Genomic DNA, 18,954 nt, shown 5'->3' on the forward strand with positions numbered 1-18,954 from the left:
TAACATTTATTCTCCATGGTGGAAGAGCTACAGGTCTCCTAAGTACAGTGTTACCTGGGTAGGTCAAGACAAATCTGCTGAGTGCGTAATAAACATTTACCCTAAATGCACAGGCTCACAGCTACATTTAATTGATGTTCCTAATTCTAATATTATGCTATTTTACCTTTTAATGAGTTTTACTATTATTAATCTTATTGGCCTGATGTATCAGTTTTGGTATATTAGATAGTGTGGCTTATAATGTTCTATTGTGTATCCCCTTGAGGCTTTAATTACACACAAACATTTACAGTATGTGTTGCATCTAATTTACCTGATAACAGATTCCTAACTTCAAGTTCCTGCACCCCGAGGCAAAATCTTTACCAGGACCCCCCAACTTTACATGCATTTTATAGTACTGGTATTCCCTTATTTGACAAAGCAACCTTTTTGTCAACCTCAGGCAACAGTTAAAAGGTGCAACTGCAACAGCTGCACCTCATATATTTAACGCCTCTGAAAATTCACACAGTGATGTCTTTGCACAAGAATTATTCTCACAGCTATGTCACAGAACCTATATAACACACATAACGATCACAACACATATATAATAAACACTGTGATATCTCTGTACAGGTACCATACAGATAGTGATGTCACAGTACAGGGTTAATGCTGATAGTGATGTCACTGTACAGTAATTGTCATCACAGTGTATCACAATACAGTAACGATCCACAAAGTGATGTCACAAGACAGTAATAACAAACACAGTGATGTCACAAGACAGGAATAACAAACACAGTGATGTCACAAGACAGGAATAACAAACACAGTGATGTCACAAGTACATGGATAATAAACACTATAAGGTCATAGGAAACAGATAATGTCAAAGAACAGGAATAATACAAATATTGATGTCACAGCTAATGACCACAGTGATGTCACAGCACATAGATAATAATCTGTATCATATTAAGGAACACACAGTAATGTCACACTTCAGAGGTAAAGAACACAATGTCACAGTACAAACATGGTAATCAAGCTAAAAGATAATGCACACAGTGATGTCACAGTACAAAGATAATAAACAATGGTAAACCCTTAGGGCACGGCCAGACGTGGCAGAGTTTTTCCGCTGCAAATGTTGGTGCAGATTTGGGGCAATTACGCAACGAATCTGCACCAACATTTGCATATTTGACAGGTAATTCAGACGTTGCAGAAAACACAGCGGACTTGCCATAGATTTCAGTTTTTACATTGCAAAGGCAGAAATCCGCAGTGAAATTCCACTTCTTCTTCGTAACAGACAGTGCATGCTGCGGGGGGAAAATTCTGCACCGCAGCCTATGGTCTGCAGCAGAGTTTTCTGCAATGTCTGAACTAACTTGCCTAAAAATGTATTGAAACAAATGTAAAAAACGGCCGCTGGAGAATTCCCCTGCGGACTGTCCGCAGCAGAATTCCACAGCAATTCCACCACGTGTGAACCTGCCCTTAGTGACAGAATGTTTGCTGGGTCCTCCAGGTCCTAGGATCCACATGTTACTGCAACCTCTGCACCGCTTTTAGTTACGCTTCTGCCTGTTAGGCTACATGTGCACATTGCGTATTTTGCTGCGGAAAATATGCAGCAAGAAATTTGCAAGAAAAAAAACGCACCCGAATGCGCCTTTTTTTGATGCATTTTTTGGTGCGCTTTTTCGGCACGTTTTCATGCTGAGGATTTTGGTGCAATTTTCCTCTGCACTAGGCAGATAGAATTCGCAAGCGGAAACGCAAGATAAATTGACATGCTGCGGATTCTAAGAAACGCACCACCGGTCAATTTCAGTCCCGAAAAAACCTGCTTTGTGTACATAAGATTTACTGGAATCTCATTGACTTTGCTGGTACTGTATTTGCAAATCCGCACGGCAAAATTGCACGTAATACGCATTGTGTGCATTGAACCCTAAACTTTTTAGATTATTTCTAGGTGTGTAAATTTCATTTGTTTAGATTTCATTCCTTTAATTTTGCACTAAGTGTTGATAAATTGCCCACATTTTAAGGTGAGGTCTTTCCCAATGCCTCCATACAACATCTGCTCTCCTGCTTACCGTTCCATGAGGATGTAAGAGCAGGGCGGACATGGGAGGTTTTGTGAAACTGGCCAGCGTGGCGGGAGTGTAATGATACACCTGTTCTTGGCATCTAGAGGCTGGTTGAACTATTATGTTACAAAATGGCAAATACGGTCTGTAATAAAAGCATAAACAAGTGACATCTACTAGGTCTTTATTTCTCTTGAAAGTTAAAAGGTAAAAGAAATGTGACCATTGTAAGAAAACAGAATACAGGAGGCACATGTGTAAAATAAAGGAACGCACCCACACGGTGCTCTAATAAGCAATGGCAGGAAAAGTGACTGCACTTAATCATAGACGTCCTTCCATTTGATAATCTTTTTGTATTTATTTATTACTTCAGTTAGATGTGGCTTAGCAGACTTCATCCATCCGTGCTTTGCCGGTGTTTGTTAGTGTCAGGTTATTCTTGCTGAAGTAAAATACCTAAATGGTGCATAAAAGTATGAAAGTATGTGGGAAACAACCGCCTCGTGCCCTAAATAAATAGCGGCAGCTTCCAGCTAATTGCGTGGGAATATATAGAGGAGTAATAGACTGCTTCAAATGTAGTCAGGGCTTGTCCACACGTAACGGAATTGCTGCAGAAAAATTCTGTAGCAATTCCGTTGAAAGTACCAGACATTCCGCTGTGGAAAAAAACAAACCATTTCCTGCGTTTTTGAAAGCAGAAACGACAGCGTATTTTGCTGCATTTTTCACAATACTAGGAGATGGTGACATCTCCTCTGAAAAACACAGCAATTCAGTCCACTTTCTGCAGCAGGAATTGACGTGTTGCGATCCAAAAAATACGCACCGCAGGTCAGTTTCTGCTCTGAATATTTACGCAGCGTGTGGATGAGATTTGTTAAATATCATCCACTATGCTGCTACTGTATTCTGCTGCGTTTTTTCCATCCGCAATTTCCGCTACGTGTGGAAGAGCCCTAAAAGTGATATTTTGGACAAAACAGAAAAATTTAGTTTTGCCCGAAGTGTTTGTTTTACTTTATTAGTCTTTCCTCTACCATTAGCAAAACATGTTATATATACTGCAGGGCAGGAGGGGGCAGTGCATGAAGCTACATTTATCGCATATATCAGGGCTAGGTTATCACTGGCGTAATGGTGCAGATACACATGGCAGATTTTGTTGCCAAAATTTATGCGACTGAAAATCAGTACCATTCACCTGAATGTGGTTGTTTCTGCAGCAGGTGCATGGATTTCTGCAAGTTCCATTCAGATGAATTGAACAAATTTTCAGTCGTAAAAAAATTCTGCAACAAAATCTGCCAAATGTGACTGCACCCTAAGGAAGAAATATATAAAAGAAAGGTTAAGGCTAAAAAAAAATACATGCAAGGTCTATATCAAATCTGCGCTGTGTGAACAAGGCCTAACAGAGCAGCTAAAGCCAAGATAATCCAGGGGAGTGGGATATGAGACTAATAAATGCATCAGCAGTATATGGCCAAAGCTGGTACTGTTGCCTTCAGGATCTATGGTCTCAAGCAGACCCTGTTGACCTTAGCAATATCCTGGTACTAATGTCAGACTGGACTCTGGTAACTGTTCTCATGCTCCCCATATATTTAGTTATTTTAATATGGTCTGTGGTGATAATGGAAGATGGTGGGTTGGTGGGAAAGAGGTTACATAAAATAATTTATGGAACTGACTTCTTCAATAAGTTGTTTTCAGTTAAGTTAAAATAGTGTTTAGGAATAAAATGTGCTTTATTGGAACCACAGCCTCTCCTTAGCTATAAATTTCAGGAGGCACCAAGAAAGTGGAACTTAAACCATTGCATGGAAATGAACAAAGCAAGTGTACAAAATAATGGAAAACAGCCTTTGCATGCTTCACATACTTTTTATACAGTCATAGGACTATTCCGAAAATGAACAGTCATGAGCAAAACAAAGTACACCCTTTTTGAATTTTATGGTTTTACGTATCAGGACATAATAAAAAAAATATCTGGTCCTTTAAAGGTCTAAAATTAGGCAAATACAACCTCAGATAAACAACAACACATGACAAATTACACCGTGTCATTATATATTTAACAAAAACTAGGCCAAAATGGGAATGCCATGTGTGAAAAACTAAGTAAACCCCATGAATCAATAGCTTGTAGAACCACATTTAGCACCAATATCTTCAAGTAATCATTTTCTGTATGACTTTATCAGTCTCTTACATCGTTCTGGAGGAATCTTGGCCCACTCTTCTTTACAACGTTGCTTCCGGTCATTGACGTTTGTACGCTTTTATTTATGCAAAGCTCTCTTAAGGTCCCACCACAGCATTTCAATTGGGTTAAGGTCTGGACTTTTTTTTTTATTTCAAATTTTTTATTTTCAACAAAGAAAGTAAGGATACAGAAGGAAGAAAGGGTGACGTGGGTACAAATAATCTGACCACAGTGCAACATATCAACAATTAATTCAACAAGTCTGTTGGTATTCCATTACCGTCATTACTGTGAGACACCCCTCCCATCTATCCAGTGTCAGTATGAAGAGACTTGCACAATAACTCAACGCCTCTATCCGGCATTTCCCAAACCCCCATTGTCACCCCACAGAATTAAACTATCTGTTTAGATAATCAGAAAAACAAACTACAGTAAGAGTGAGATATAAAGGAGAAAAAGAAAACAGAAAAGATTAAGAGATATGAGGGAAGAGGGGAGACATCTCTCCCAGCTCCCCCCCCCCCGCAGCTCACCCCAAAGAACCAGATATTCTAAGCACTCCCAACATCATTCCCTTTCTGTTCGCCCATAACCCCTTTGTACCTGTCCGATCCACAGAATTCGAACCAGTAGAACCATGTTTTCCGGAATCGACCCGCATATTCAGGAGAGGAATGGAGCAGCTCCTCCATTCTCCGAATGTCATGTACCCGCTCCAACCATTGTCTAATTGATGGAGGCTCAGAGGACCGCCATTTCGCTGGAATACATGCCTTAGCCGCATTTAATAAGTGTCTCACCAACGACTTCTTATATGTCCCTATAGAGATGTCATGGTGGTGTAGCAAAATCCACGCCGGGTCATCTCCCAGTGTGAGTCCCGTAATCTAAAATATGACGTCTTGGACTTCTGACCAAAAGGGGCGAAGACATTCACAACCCCAAAATATATGTAGAAGCGTACCTTCTTCCCTGCCGCATCTTCAACAGAGATGGGAAACATCGGAGAATATTTTGTGAAGCACATGTGGGACTCTGTACCAACGGGACAGTATTTTATAATTTGTTTCTTGATAAGCATTACTAATAGACGCTTTATGTGAAAGGAGCATGACCTTCTCTTCCTGTTCTTGTGTTAGGGAGATCTGGAGATCTCGTTCCCATTTTGCGATAAACGGCGTAAAATCTTCTGCAGGAGCAATTAGCAAACCATAAATATTAGACAATGCTCGTTTCACATGTCCCTTCTGGGAGCACAACACGTCAAACTGAGTTAGTCTGCGATCATAAGTAGCAGGGGCAGGTAGATGAGCTAAGTAGTGAGTTAGCTGTAAAGTCTGCCACTTGGATGCCACAGGCAAACCCTCGGGCTCGGAAAGTTCCCTCTCGCATAGCCATACATTATCCCTACAAAAGTGACTAATTCTAAAATGGCCCTGTTGGAACCAGGTCTTAAATGTCAGTTCTGTTAATCGTGGCCCAAACTCTGGTGTACCCAGGACCGGCGTGAGAGGCGAAGGGATCGATTAAATCCCCTCCCGTCCCCGCGTATTTCTAAACACCTGTAGGGTTGGATATATAGTAGGGTGATCCCTCAGGGATTTCCAATGAGTCATAGGTATCCAAGGCAAACATTTCAATGGAAGATCTGTAAAGCCTTGTTCCACAGCTATCTAATCTTTAAGAGAATCATGACGGCACCAGTCCACTACCCTAGTCAAGTGTATGGCATGATAATATTGCTCCACATCAGGCAGCCCAATCCCTCCACGACGCTTGGCAAGAACCAGAATTCTCCTCTGTAATCTCTGAGGTTTATTGGCCCACACAAAGGAAGTGATGTACTGATATACAGTTTTTAAAAAGGACGGAGGTAATTTAATTGGCAATGCCTGCATCGGATATAGAAATCTGGGTAAAACGTTCATCTTAATGATACTCACTCTCCCAAACCATGAGAACGTCCCCTTTGTCCAACGAGCCAAATAATTCCTCAATGTTTGTAACAGAGGTAGGAAGTTTAGTTGAAATGCCCGCTCTATACAGGCCGGCAATTGGATACCCAGGTATTTGATCGAGTCGCGCGTCCACCTAAAGGAAAAACTAGCACGTAAGGAATTTTCTAGGTCATGTGGAATATGCAACGTCATCGCCTCCGACTTCTGAAAGTTGATTTTCAAATTGGACAATAAGCCATACTCTCGAAATTCCTTCATGAGATTGGGCATAGAAATGTGAGGAGAGGTCACAAAAAACAGCAGATCATCTGCATAAGCCGCTACTTTGAAAACTTTACCTTTCAAAGTTAAGCCACTCACGTTAACGTTGCCTCTGATCTTACACAAAAAAGGTTCCAGAGCTAAAGCGAAAAGCAGGGGCGATAGAGGACATCCTTGTCTTGTACCATTATGAGTCAAGTCTGGACTTTGACTGGGCCATAGCAACACCTTGATTCTTTTCTTTTTCAGCCATTCTGTTGTAGATCTGCTGGTGTGCTTTGGATCATTGTCCTGTTGCATGACCCAGTTTCGGCCAAGTCTTAGCTGTTGGATGGATGGATGTCCTCACATTTGACTCTAGAATACTTTGGTATACAGAGGAGTTCATGGTCGACTCAATGACCTCAAGCTGCCCAGGTCCTGTGGCTACAAAACAAGCCTAAATCATCACCCCTCCACGACCGTGCTTGACAGTTGGTATGAGGTGTCTGTGCTGATATGCTGTGTTTGGTTTTCTTCAAACCTGGCGCTGGGCATTATGGCCAAACCTCACCACTTTTGGTCTCGTCTGTCCAAAGGACATTGTTCCAGAAGTCTTCTGGTTTGTTCAGATGCAACTTTGCAAACTCAAGCCGTGCTGCCATGTTCCTTTTAGAAATCAGAGGCTTTTTCCTGGCAACCCTTCCAAACAAGCCATACTTGTTCAGTCTTTTTTTAATTGTACTGTCATGAACTTGAACATTTAACATGCTGAGACGTGTAGAGTCCGAGATGTAGCTCGTTTTCAATTTTTCTGAGCAATACCCGGTCTGACCTTTGGGTGAATTTGTCCACTGTGGACAGTATTCCCGCGGGGAGGCAGGGACACCTAGCATCATACATAATTATGATGCTAAAAGCCCGGCTCCCTGAACTGTGTTAGATCCAGGAAATGTGGCTTCCATGAGGTCCGTCTATCACGGACCGAACACGGTCGTGTGAATAAGGCCTAAGGGTGTACCTTGTTTTTCACACGTTTTTTTTCTATTTTGGCCTAATTATTGTTAAATAATAAATGACAGTGTAATTTATCACGTGTTGGTTAATATCTGAGGTTGTATTTACTTAATTTTAAGACCTTCTGAGGAGCAGAAGTTTTTTTTTACGATACCTAAAACCATAGAATTCAAAGAGAGTGAACTTTGTGCTTCTCATGACTATATGTATATATAAACACACACATATACAGTATTTGTAAAACATGACTACGCATACCAACACACCCAAACTCATAAAGTAATACTTTATACTGTACTGCACGTCTCTGCTATGAAATTTCATAGAAACCTTGTTTATGTTTTTTATGTTATTCAAACATTTTACGGTTATATTACACATCTTTTGCTATGTTTTAGGGGGGATTCACACGAGCGTGTATTCGGTCCGTGCGGGCCGCGTGGTTTTCACGCGGCACGCATGGACCAATACAAGTCTATGGGGCAGTACAGACAGTCCGTGCTTTTTGCGCAGCGTTTGTCTGCTGCGCAAAAAGCGCGACAGGTTCAATAACTCTGCGTATTTCGCGCATCACGCACCCATTGAAGTCAATGGGTGCGTGAAAATCACGCGCACCACACGGAAGCACTTCCGTGGGACGAGCGTGATTCGCGCAACAGCAGTGAAAAGGATGAATGAAAACCGAAAAGCACCACGTGCTTTTCTGTTTCCGAACATCCAAACGGAGTGTCTTTGCGATGAGCGAAGCCGGACAAGCGTACCGAACTTCACCGGGTTCGGCCAAACTCGTTTTGGCCGATCCCGGCAAAAAAATTATCGGTACGCGACGTCAGGAGATAGTCACTGTCCATGGTGCTGAAAGAGTTAAACTGTTTCAGCACCATGGACAGTGACTTGCGATCCCAAAATACATTAACCTGTAAAAAAAAAACGAAGTTCTAACTTACCGATTACTCCTGTCTCCTTCCTGCAGTCCGACCTCCCGGGATGACACTTCAGTTCAAGTGACAGCTCCAGCCAATCACAGGCCAAGCACAGGCTGCAGCCAATCACAGGCTGCAGCGGTCACTTGGACTGCTGCGTCATCCAGGGAGGTGGGGCCCGATGTCAAGAGAGGCGCGTCACCAAGGACGCGTCACCAAGGACGCGTCACCAAGGCAACGGCCGGGAAGTTCTCGGTAAGTAGGAACTTTATCTTTTTTTTTTACAGGTTTTTCGCTGTTGTGTTCGGCATTCACTGTCGAGGGTGCTGAAAGATTTAGCTCTTTCAGCACCTTGGACAGTGACGGGCGTTGACAAGCCTCATCTCTATGATGCCGGCTACGCGAAAATCACGCAGCCGCGCATCAGACACGCATGACACACGCAGCTGTCAAATGGTTTTTGCGCTCGCAAAACGCTGCGTTGTTTGCGCGCGCAAAAACGCAACGTTCGTGTGAATCTCCCCTTACAATATACCCTCTGACTGTAGAGTGATTTAGGATCATTTATGATGCTGGGTGAAACATTTATAGAAATAGTCGCTCCATTTGATGTGTTTTTCTGAGTCTTTGCATTAAAATAATGCAGCCCTCTTTTTACATTGCACAGATTCCCACGATGCTGTGTTGCGATTTAATTCTGCTCCAACGCACAACTATGAAAAAGATGTTGGAAATAAAACCACCATGCGCATTATAAATTCTCAGGTAAGCCTTTTCTCCCCAGATAATATCTTAAAGAGGCTCTGTCACCAGATTTTGCAACCCCTATCTGCTATTGCAGCAGATCGGCGCTGCAATGTAGATTACAGTAACGTTTTTATTTTTAAAAAACGAGCATTTTTGGCCAAGTTATGATCATTTTCGTATTTATGCAAATGAGGCTTGCAAAAGTCCAAGTGGGTGTGTTTAAAAGTAAAAGTCCAAGTGGGCGTGTATTATGTGCGTACATCGGGGCGTGTTTACTACTTTTACTAGCTGCATTTCAAAAAGCTGAAACTTTTATTTTATGGTACTCTGCTTTCCTGTCTTGCTATATAGTCTAATGTTATCTCAAAGTTTTGTCAAAGTGTTTGATCGTCGTTAAGTTTTATGAGCATCCAGACCTGCTAGTTTGTTTGTTTATCTCTGCATAGCTTTTCACCTCATGTGTCTAGTTGATTTGATTAATAGCTGAACGAGCTTAATTAGGCCTAGATCTGAGCATCTACTCCCCTATAAATTTAGATGTAGCATATGGGGAAGGCACTCGTGCAGGGGGGCACGACGGCAGAAGTCATCTCTGTCCAAGTGTCATACTGTCAAAGTGTCCTGGCAGTTATACATGGCAGTTGCACAGGGTCTGTGACAGGTAAGCTGCATTACCAAACCAGACAAACTAGCCCACGCTCTCAAGATTAGATTTCTAACTATCTGTAAACAAACATGTTTGCCACCGCTCATCATTATAGCTGCTCTTGGTTTTCAATCCTATCGCCCATTTAAGACTTGCCCAAACACAGTCCGCATCAGTCCTTCTATCCTGGCCTCACCCATGTACAGCTCCCATTCACTATTCACTTTCCTCAGTCAACTTAACCCATCTCATCCCACTGCCCAACATAAAAAACGCTCTCATAAATCACAGAACCATCTGCTGTCACTCTCCATTCTCCTGCTATTAGCTGCAGGGGACATCTCTCCCAACCCTGGGCCTCCCTTTTCTTCTGCCAAGCTCAACCACTTACCTGCCACACATAGAAACCCTGCAAATCTTCTTACCATTCCTTGTACGTCTTCTCCTGTCTCTTTTAACTGTGCTCTCTGGAACTCTCGGTCCGTGTGCAACAAACTCACCTTTATTCATGACTTATTCCTTTCTAACTCTCTCAACCTTCTGGCTCTTACAGAAACATGGCTACACCTGTCTGACACTGCTTCCCCTGCTGCTCTATCTTATGGTGGTCTCCAGTTCTCTCATGCCCCCAGACCTGAGAACAGGCAGGGTGGAGGAGTAGGTATACTTCTTTCCCCACACTGCACTTTCCAGGTCATTCCCCCGGTCCCCTCACTCACATTTCCCTCTTTTGAAGTCCACACCCTCAGACTCTTTCACCCTTTTTCCCCTCCGAGTGGCAGTTGTCTACCGCCCACCGGGCTCACCCCGCCAATTCCTGGACCATTTTGCTGCCTGGCTTCCACAATTTCTATCCTCTGAAACACCCACTCTCATCATGGGTGACTTCAACATCCCCATTGATAACCCAATCTCCTCATCTGCCTCCCAGTTTCTATCTTTAACCTCGTCCCTCGGTCTGTCACAACTTACTAACTCTCCTACACATGAAGACGGGCATTCACTTGACCTGGTCTTCTTCCGGCTCTGCTCAGTTTCTGACTTTATTAACTCTCCTCTCCCGCTTTCTGACCACAATCTTCTCTGCTTTACTATCAAATATTCTCTGCCTCCTCAGGTCATCCCTACGTATCAGACATACAGAAATCTACATGCCATTAACACTGTGAAATTCATAGACAGTCTACAGTCCTCATTGTCCCCTATCTCTTCCCTCTCCTGTCCCAATCTGGCTGCCAAACTTTATAACAACACTCTCAAAAATGCATTGGATGAAGCAGCCCCCACTACACTCCGAACCACCCGACAAAGACGACGACAACCCTGGCACACGCCTCAATCCCGCTTTCTTCAGCGGTGCTTGAGATGTGCCGAACGACTGTGGAGAAAATCGCATTTGGATGCAGATTTCCTCCATTACAAATTTATGCTCAAAACTTACAACTCTGCCCTTCACCGCGCCAAACAAGTCTACTTCACTTCTCTCATCTCCACACTATCTAATAATCCAAAACGCCTCTTTGATACTTTTCACTCCCTCCTTAGTCCTAAAGTGCAGACACCAATCACAGATCTCAGTGCTGAAGACCTGGCCAATTATTTTAAAGTTAAAATTGACAACATCCGGCATGATATTCTCTCCCAGTCCCCTAGTAACATCGATCCCCTTCCCCCCCACACTCCCTCTTCTTCACTCTCAGCATTTGACCCAATAACTGAAGATCCCCTTCCCCCCCACACTCCCTCTTCTTCACTCTCAGCATTTGACCCAATAACTGAAGAAGAAGTCTCGAGGCTCCTCTCTTCTTCTCGTCCTACTACCTGCCCTAGTGATCCTGTCCCCTCACACCTCCTCCAGTCCCTCTCCCCAGCTGTCACTAGTCACCTCACTAAAATATTTAACCTCTCTCTTTCCTCTGGTATCTTTCCCTCCGCTTTTAAACATGCCATTATAAACCCATTATTGAAAAAACCAACACTTGACCCATCCAGCGCTACCAACTACCGACCAGTCTCTAATCTGCCCTTCATCTCCAAACTCCTGGAACGCTTGGTCTACTCTCGCCTTATCCGCTATCTCTCTGCTAACTCCATTCTTGACCCCTTACAATCTGGTTTCCGCACTCTACACTCCACAGAAACTGCCCTTACTAAAGTCTCAAATGATCTCTTGGCGGCTAAATCGGACGGTAAATCCTCTCTCCTGATTCTTTTGGATCTCTCTGCAGCCTTTGACACTGTAGACCACAAACTCCTACTTAACATGCTCCACTCTATTGGCCTCAAGGACGCGGCTCTCTCTTGGTTTTCCTCCTACCTCTCTGACCGCTCATTCAGTGTGTCATTTGCTGGTTCCACTTCTTCTCCTCTTCCCCTTGATATCGGGGTTCCTCAGGGATCAGTCCTAGGTCCACTCCTCTTTTCTCTCTACACAGCTCCTATTGGACAAACCATCAGCAGATTTGGCTTCCAGTACCATCTCTACGCTGATGACACCCAATTATATACCTCTTCCCGTGACATCACCCCTGCTCTAATACAGAACACCAGTGATTGTCTGTCCGCTGTCTCTAACATCATGTCCTCTCTCTATCTGAAACTGAATCTTTCTAAAACTGAGCTCCTTGTGTTCCAACCATCTACTAACCTCCCTAAACCTGATGTCTCTATCTCTGTGTGTGGCACTATCATAACTCCTAAGCAGCACGCCCGCTGTCTCGGGGTTATTTTTGACTCAGATCTTTCCTTTACTCCTCACATACAATCACTTTCACGCTCCTGTCATTTTCACCTAAAAAACATCTCCAGAATCCGCTCTTTTCTTACGGAGGAAACTGCCAAAACTCTCATTGTTGCTCTGATTCACTCTCGTCTTGACTACTGTAACTCATTACTAGTCGGTCTTCCCCTCACTAAACTCTCCCCTCTCCAATCTATCCTCAATGCAGCAGCCAGGCTCATCTTTATGACCAACCGCTACACCAACGCCTCTAATCTGTGCCAGTCACTGCACTGGTTGCCCATCCCCTTCCGAATAAAATTCAAACTTATTACTCTCACCCACAAAGCTCTCCACAGTGCTGCACCTCCTTACATCTCCTCCCTCATCTCTGTCTACCACCCTACTCGGGCTCTACGTTCTGCCAACGACCTTAGATTAAAATCCTCCATAATCCGAACCTCCCACTACCGTCTCCAGGATTTCTCTCGTGCTGCACCCGTCCTCTGGAATGTGCTACCCCAGACAATCAGATTAATTCCCAATATCCACAGTTTTAAACGTGCCCTGAAAACACATCTATTTAGACAGGCCTATAAAATTCCCTAATCTGACTCCTTTTCATGGCCCTCCATTTAGATTAGTCATCAGAATAAGATTCCCTCACACTCCTTCTCTTCATGTCCGTCATACACGGATAGTGGCTGGTGACCGGCTCATGCAGCTTTATGATACCACCGCATGTGTATAAAAATGGCCGGACCATTGTACAGAACAAACACTATTACACTTTGTGTCTCCCTTATGTCCTCATAGATTGTAAGCTCTTGCGAGCAGGGTCCTCACTCCCCAGGTTTGAATTGTAAATTAACTTTGTCACTATGTAATGTCTGATATTGTTTTCATGTTCCCTCTACATTGTAAAGTGCTGCGTAATATGTTGGCGCTATATAAATAAAGATTATTATTATTATTATTATTATTATCATCCACTTCTCTTCAGAACGCCCAGCTTCTGGCAGATCACGCTGTGGCGTCACTTCCCCAGGTCCTGCATCGTGTCGGACGAGCGAGGACACATCGGCACCAGAGGCTACATTTGATTCTGCAGCAGCATCAGCGTTTGCAGGTAAGTCGATGTAGCTACTTACCTGCAAATGCTGATGCTGCTGCAGAATCAACTGTAGCCTCTGGTGCCGACACGATGCAGGACCTGTGAGTGACGTCACAGATCTGCACTGCCAGAAGCTGGGCGTTGTGAAGAGAAGTGGATGATACTTCTCATCAGAAAGCCCAGCTAGTAAAAGTAGTAAACACGCCCCGATGTACACACATAATACACGCCCAGTTGTACTTTTTTCTTTTCAACACGCCCAGTTGTACTTTTTTCTTTTCAACACGCCCAGTTGTACTTAACTGTGGGCATAAATACGAAAATGGTCATAACTTGGCCAAAAATGCTCGTTTTTTAAAAATAAAAACGTTACTGTAATCTACATTGCATCGCCTATCTGCTGCAATAGCAGATAGGGGTTGCAAAATCTGGTGACAGAGCCTCTTTAAGGTATGGCAATCTGATTAGGGCAGACAATACTGACACTTTGTCCGCACTAGTTTTTATTCATGACACCCTGTATTTAGTAAGTACCAGTCCTGTTTACTGTAGGTTTAACTATTGATATAAAAAAAAACACATATCCAATTCCTTCCTGAAAAGCAAAATTGTATTTATTTTACTTTTAAACTACAGTGACACCAAGTGGTTTATGGAGGTAACGACCAGTGGGTAAAGGTTTAAAAAAAAATAAAAAAAATCTGCTGAACAATTAGTTAAAAAAAGTCATTTCGTTGGCAGCTTTGTGTTGCTGAAAAAGGCCAGATTTCCATGTGCAAATAAAGGAGTGTGCCATTTTATGTATATATACTGTGTGTATGTTGTGTATTAGTGGACCTTTAATAAACAATGAACATCTACCCTAAAAATGCTGATTTCTGAATGTTAAGTCTTGTTATATATTATTATTGTTATTCTTATCATTTATTTGTTTAGAACAACAGAATAGGTATGATAAATTTATTGGCTAACCCAATAAAGGTATCATACCTATTATACTTTTGTATTTTTTGACACAAAACTATTTAACATTTAATATTTTCTCTGGCTAACACGGTACTACACTATTTTTTACTGTACTTTTAGAACAACAGCAAAGACATTGTGTGAACTTTCCACCAAGCGCAATCTTTAACTGCAAGTCTATAAAACGTTTTGTTTTTTTAAATACATCCCAGTAATGGTCAAGGAATATTCTTATATAGAAATCTGTGTATGTTTTATTTGTTCATAAACAAGTTGCACCCACCATGTAGCCACAGGTTTTAGGGCACGTCCAGACGTGGCAGAGTTTTTCCGCTGCAAATGTTGGTGCAGATTTGGGGCAATTACGCAACGAATCTGCACCAACATTTGTATATTTGACAGGTAATTCAGACGTTGCAGAAAACACAGCGGACTTGCCACTGATTTTGCATTGCAAAGGCTGAAATCTGCAGTGAAATTCCGCTTCTTCTCCGCAACAGACAGTGCATACTGTGGAGGAAAAATTCCGCACCGCAGCCTATGGTCCGCCTCTGAGTTTTCTGCAACGTCTGAACTAACTTGCCTAAAAATGTATTGAAACAAATGTAAAAAACGGCCGCTGGAGAATTCCACTGCGGACTGTCCGCAGCGGAATTCCACAGCAATTCCGCCACGTCTGGACGTGCCCTTAGGATCGGTGCACAGAGAACATGGGATAGATTTGTTGCAGAAATTCCGGAATACATCTGAATAGGGTTCTTTCTGCCTCATGGCTTTTTACAAACCTCATTCAGATGTATTGGACAGTCACAGAAATTTCTGCAACAAATGTGCTACATGTGAATATACCCTAACAATATTTAGTGTTGGAGGGTTACAATCTTGGACTTGTATTTTTCTTCTTCAGTATGATATACAGAATAGCACATTCCTACACATGTTGTTTTCCTTTTCTAGTATGTACTTATAGTACAAAGCATTGAGTACTAGTGTGGGGTTTTCCAGCCAGTAAAAATTGATGGCCTATCCTCAGGATAGGTTATCAATAACTGATGGGTCTGGTTCCGACTCTCGGGACCCCCTCCGATCTGCTGTTTTGGAGGTAATGCAGCGCTTGTACGAGCGCTGCGTCCCCTTCATTTCTACTTGCTCACTGTGAATTCACAGGTATTGCAGCCTTCTTCCATTCACTTCAATGGGAGAAAAGGCTGCAATACCCGTGAATATTTATGTGTGAGTGTAAAGAAAATGTGTCATTGTGAAATTAGAAAAGGTAATTGTGGATTTGTGATGCATTGATGGGGATAGTGTAAACCTTAAAAAGTGTCCTATCTTATTATTGATGAGAAGTAAAATAATTTGGCGGACAATGGGTTTTTGCTGAAAATTTCCATGTGAGGGACATCTCATTTGTAAAAGTCGGACTGCAGTTGACACCAGTTGAATACAGTAGTTTTAACAGAGAATTTGTTTTAATTGCAGATTCTTACTAATCCAAGCCACCACTTTTCAGATAGTTCTTTGTACAAAGATGTCACTTTAGTTGCGTGGGATCCATCTCCATATTATGCTGACCTTCATATGGTAAGAGAATCTTTTCTCAGTAATGATCATATGGGAAAACGCATCATAAAATCCCATGTATTTTAAGTGTCCAATCTGTAATGAGGCAATAAAGGAGGCGGTCCAGACTACCCTGTCAGACTTCTGACTTTTTTTTTTTTTATCATTCTAACTTCGTCTTGCAGTGTCTTTTCTTGGTCAATCAAAATGGCAAAACTAATGGAAGTAATCCAAATAAGTTTTGGGGTTTACCAGCTAGTTTTAAAAAGTCACTTGTAAAGTGTTTCCCACCCATTCCATGGGATAAGCCATAAATGTTCGATTGGAGGGGGTTTCAACTGCAAGGACACCCACTGATCGCTTCCAGTTGCTGTCATTAGAACTAGGAGGGGAGGGAAGGTATAATTTGGAATGTCAAAAAGTGACCATAGTTTTGACAATCTTGAAGAGTAGATTATTTCCAACATTGCAGGATTCGCTGATGACTTTACCACATTAAGAAAGGAGTCAAGGGTCTCTCTGTGAGTGTGTTTGCTTAGTACACTATAAACCAGACCTCCTTATTATGTTCTGGTAGACCTTGTAACACAGGGCTACAGTAGATTTGCCTGCAAGAGTCACTGAGTAACATATATTTAGTTGTTTGTTATAGTTTTTAATATGTTATATAAGCTTTAATGCTGATATATTTTAAAACTAACTTGGAATGAAATTGACTGATCTTGACTTCCCTTAGCTGCAAGTGTATAATTCTTTTTATTTCATTGGGAGATTTTTTTGTTTATTTTATTAATATATCTTTTTTTTTTTAATTCTGCTGATGTTACTGCTGATTTGGAAACTCAACCGGATGAAATTACACTCCAAAATCACAATATTGAGAAATGTTGAATTAAAAATTCCATCAAAAGCGCTCCATTTTCAAACCTCAAAGACACAATTCTTACATCGCTGACATGTATATGATTGATCACAGTACACATTATTAGTTACTTCTGTTAACTTTGTCTTTCTTTATTTCGGTGTACCTCTTGACGTACTATACTAACATACATGGTAGCCTTTCAATGCTAACATTCTATTATATACTCATTTTTTACTAATGTCTAAACTCTGATTTTGATTTATGTATTTTTTTAAAATATTTCTTCAATAAAAATGATAGTATTAAAAAAAATATTGACAATCACTGTACGTGGTATTTAAATATGTCTCTAGATGATAACCCCTGACCATATGTCCAATTAAGGCATATGGACATCATAGATGGGGGTCCCCCGCACTAGAAAGCAGCTCTGGCGGAAACAAGCCATCCATACTAAATGGCCGCCATGTAATAACACGTTCCCTCTGCAGTGGTAAGGCTTCCCCTGGCAGAATTAGTTGTTTCCTAGGGGTGTTGGTAGCTGGACCCGCGGCAATCGGTTGATTGTTTCGCTGGCTCCCATATGAAAGGGTTTGTCTGTAATGAGACAGCCCCTTAAAGACATTTCATGTCTTATTAACCTCATCTGTTCCATGTTTTTTTATTTTACACAGTGGTACCACAAACCAGACTACAATTTTTTCCCGCCATATGAACATCATCGGAAGAAAAATCCAAACCAGCCTTTTTACATTCTTCACCCCAAGTTTACATGGGAACTGTGGAAAATAATCCAAGAGAACAGCAATGAGAAGATCCAGCCTAATCCACCTTCTTCAGGATTCATTGGTAGGTTTGTTTAGCATATTGAATAATTACGCCATCTTCTGTTACTTGAACAATAGCGCGGTGCAGCTTTTAACTGTAACCTCAACCACATTGCTTAATGGCCCCTATTGACTGAAAGGTAATTATACCAAACAGAATTAAAGTCTTCTACTACAAGCAAGTGCTGAAATATTTTCTAAGTGGGAAGAGTTCTGCTTTGTATGGGAATCCATTATCTCTAAGCAATGTTGCTGTGCCCAAGGGTACATTAACAATGCAATGAGTTCCACAAGACAAGTTATATAGATTAGTTTTAACACGCTTAAGGCAATAAGAACAACAAAGAAGTATGACTGTTTCCTCTCCAAATGTAGTTGTACTCATACATAGCTCCCTTGCACATGCTTCCCTACTTTATGCAGCACCTGCAGTATTTTCCTTTGCAAAGTAGCGTTACTAACACTTACTGAGATCTTTATCATGGGATATGCCCAATTCGACATGCATTTATGTAAAGCTATCGTGTTGCACAGATACTCTCGTAAAGGGTTAATTTGATGGTTTAAGAGCTATGAGTAATGATCAAAGTTAAAGGAATCAGATGGCAGGGGGTTGCAAAATAGGCCCTTTTCGCTACAAGAACTAGTTTGGACATGTGGACGCAAAGGTAAACGTGCTACTCTTGTCACAGGTAAGCCATCCATTTAATGTATTCGTTTCTATGTGAGTAAGATAACTATTATCATGACGGGCACAAGTTTATTTACATGAAATATGCTATTTTCAGAATTGGTATTGTCTGCATGGCAGATGTTGTAAATATTGGAACAAAGAGGGGAATTACTAAGGGTCTGTTAACATCAGCGTCGGGTTCCGTTTGGGGTTTCTGTTTTATAATGGAAACAATAGCAAAAAAACGGAAACTTTACGGAACGGAATCCAACTTCAGCGGAAACTTTACCATTGAAATCAATTGTAATGCAAGTGGAAGCTATGGTTTCCGTTCGGCTTTCCGTTCATCTGTTCCTCTGACGGAATGGATGAACGGAAACCCCAA

At 41.9% G+C, this 18,954-nt stretch overlaps 1 protein-coding gene across 2 annotated transcripts in view; it reads left to right on the plus strand.

The window, feature by feature from the left end:
- ST6GAL2 (ST6 beta-galactoside alpha-2,6-sialyltransferase 2) overlaps positions 1–18,954 on the plus strand; it is a 186,614-nt gene that overhangs the window by 147,916 nt on the left and 19,744 nt on the right. The window contains exons 4-7 of one of the 2 annotated variants that reach the window (XM_075852672.1): positions 9,117–9,214; positions 13,565–13,690; positions 16,124–16,225; positions 17,744–17,918. In XM_075852672.1, coding sequence (XP_075708787.1) covers positions 9,117–9,214; positions 13,565–13,690; positions 16,124–16,225; positions 17,744–17,918 — 501 coding nt within the window. The remainder of the gene's footprint in view (positions 1–9,116; positions 9,215–13,564; positions 13,691–16,123; positions 16,226–17,743; positions 17,919–18,954) is intronic. The other variant, XM_075852673.1, reaches the window with a different exon arrangement.

Source organism: Rhinoderma darwinii, chromosome 2 (assembly GCF_050947455.1).
Source record: "Rhinoderma darwinii isolate aRhiDar2 chromosome 2, aRhiDar2.hap1, whole genome shotgun sequence".
Taxonomy (NCBI): domain Eukaryota; kingdom Metazoa; phylum Chordata; class Amphibia; order Anura; family Rhinodermatidae; genus Rhinoderma; species Rhinoderma darwinii.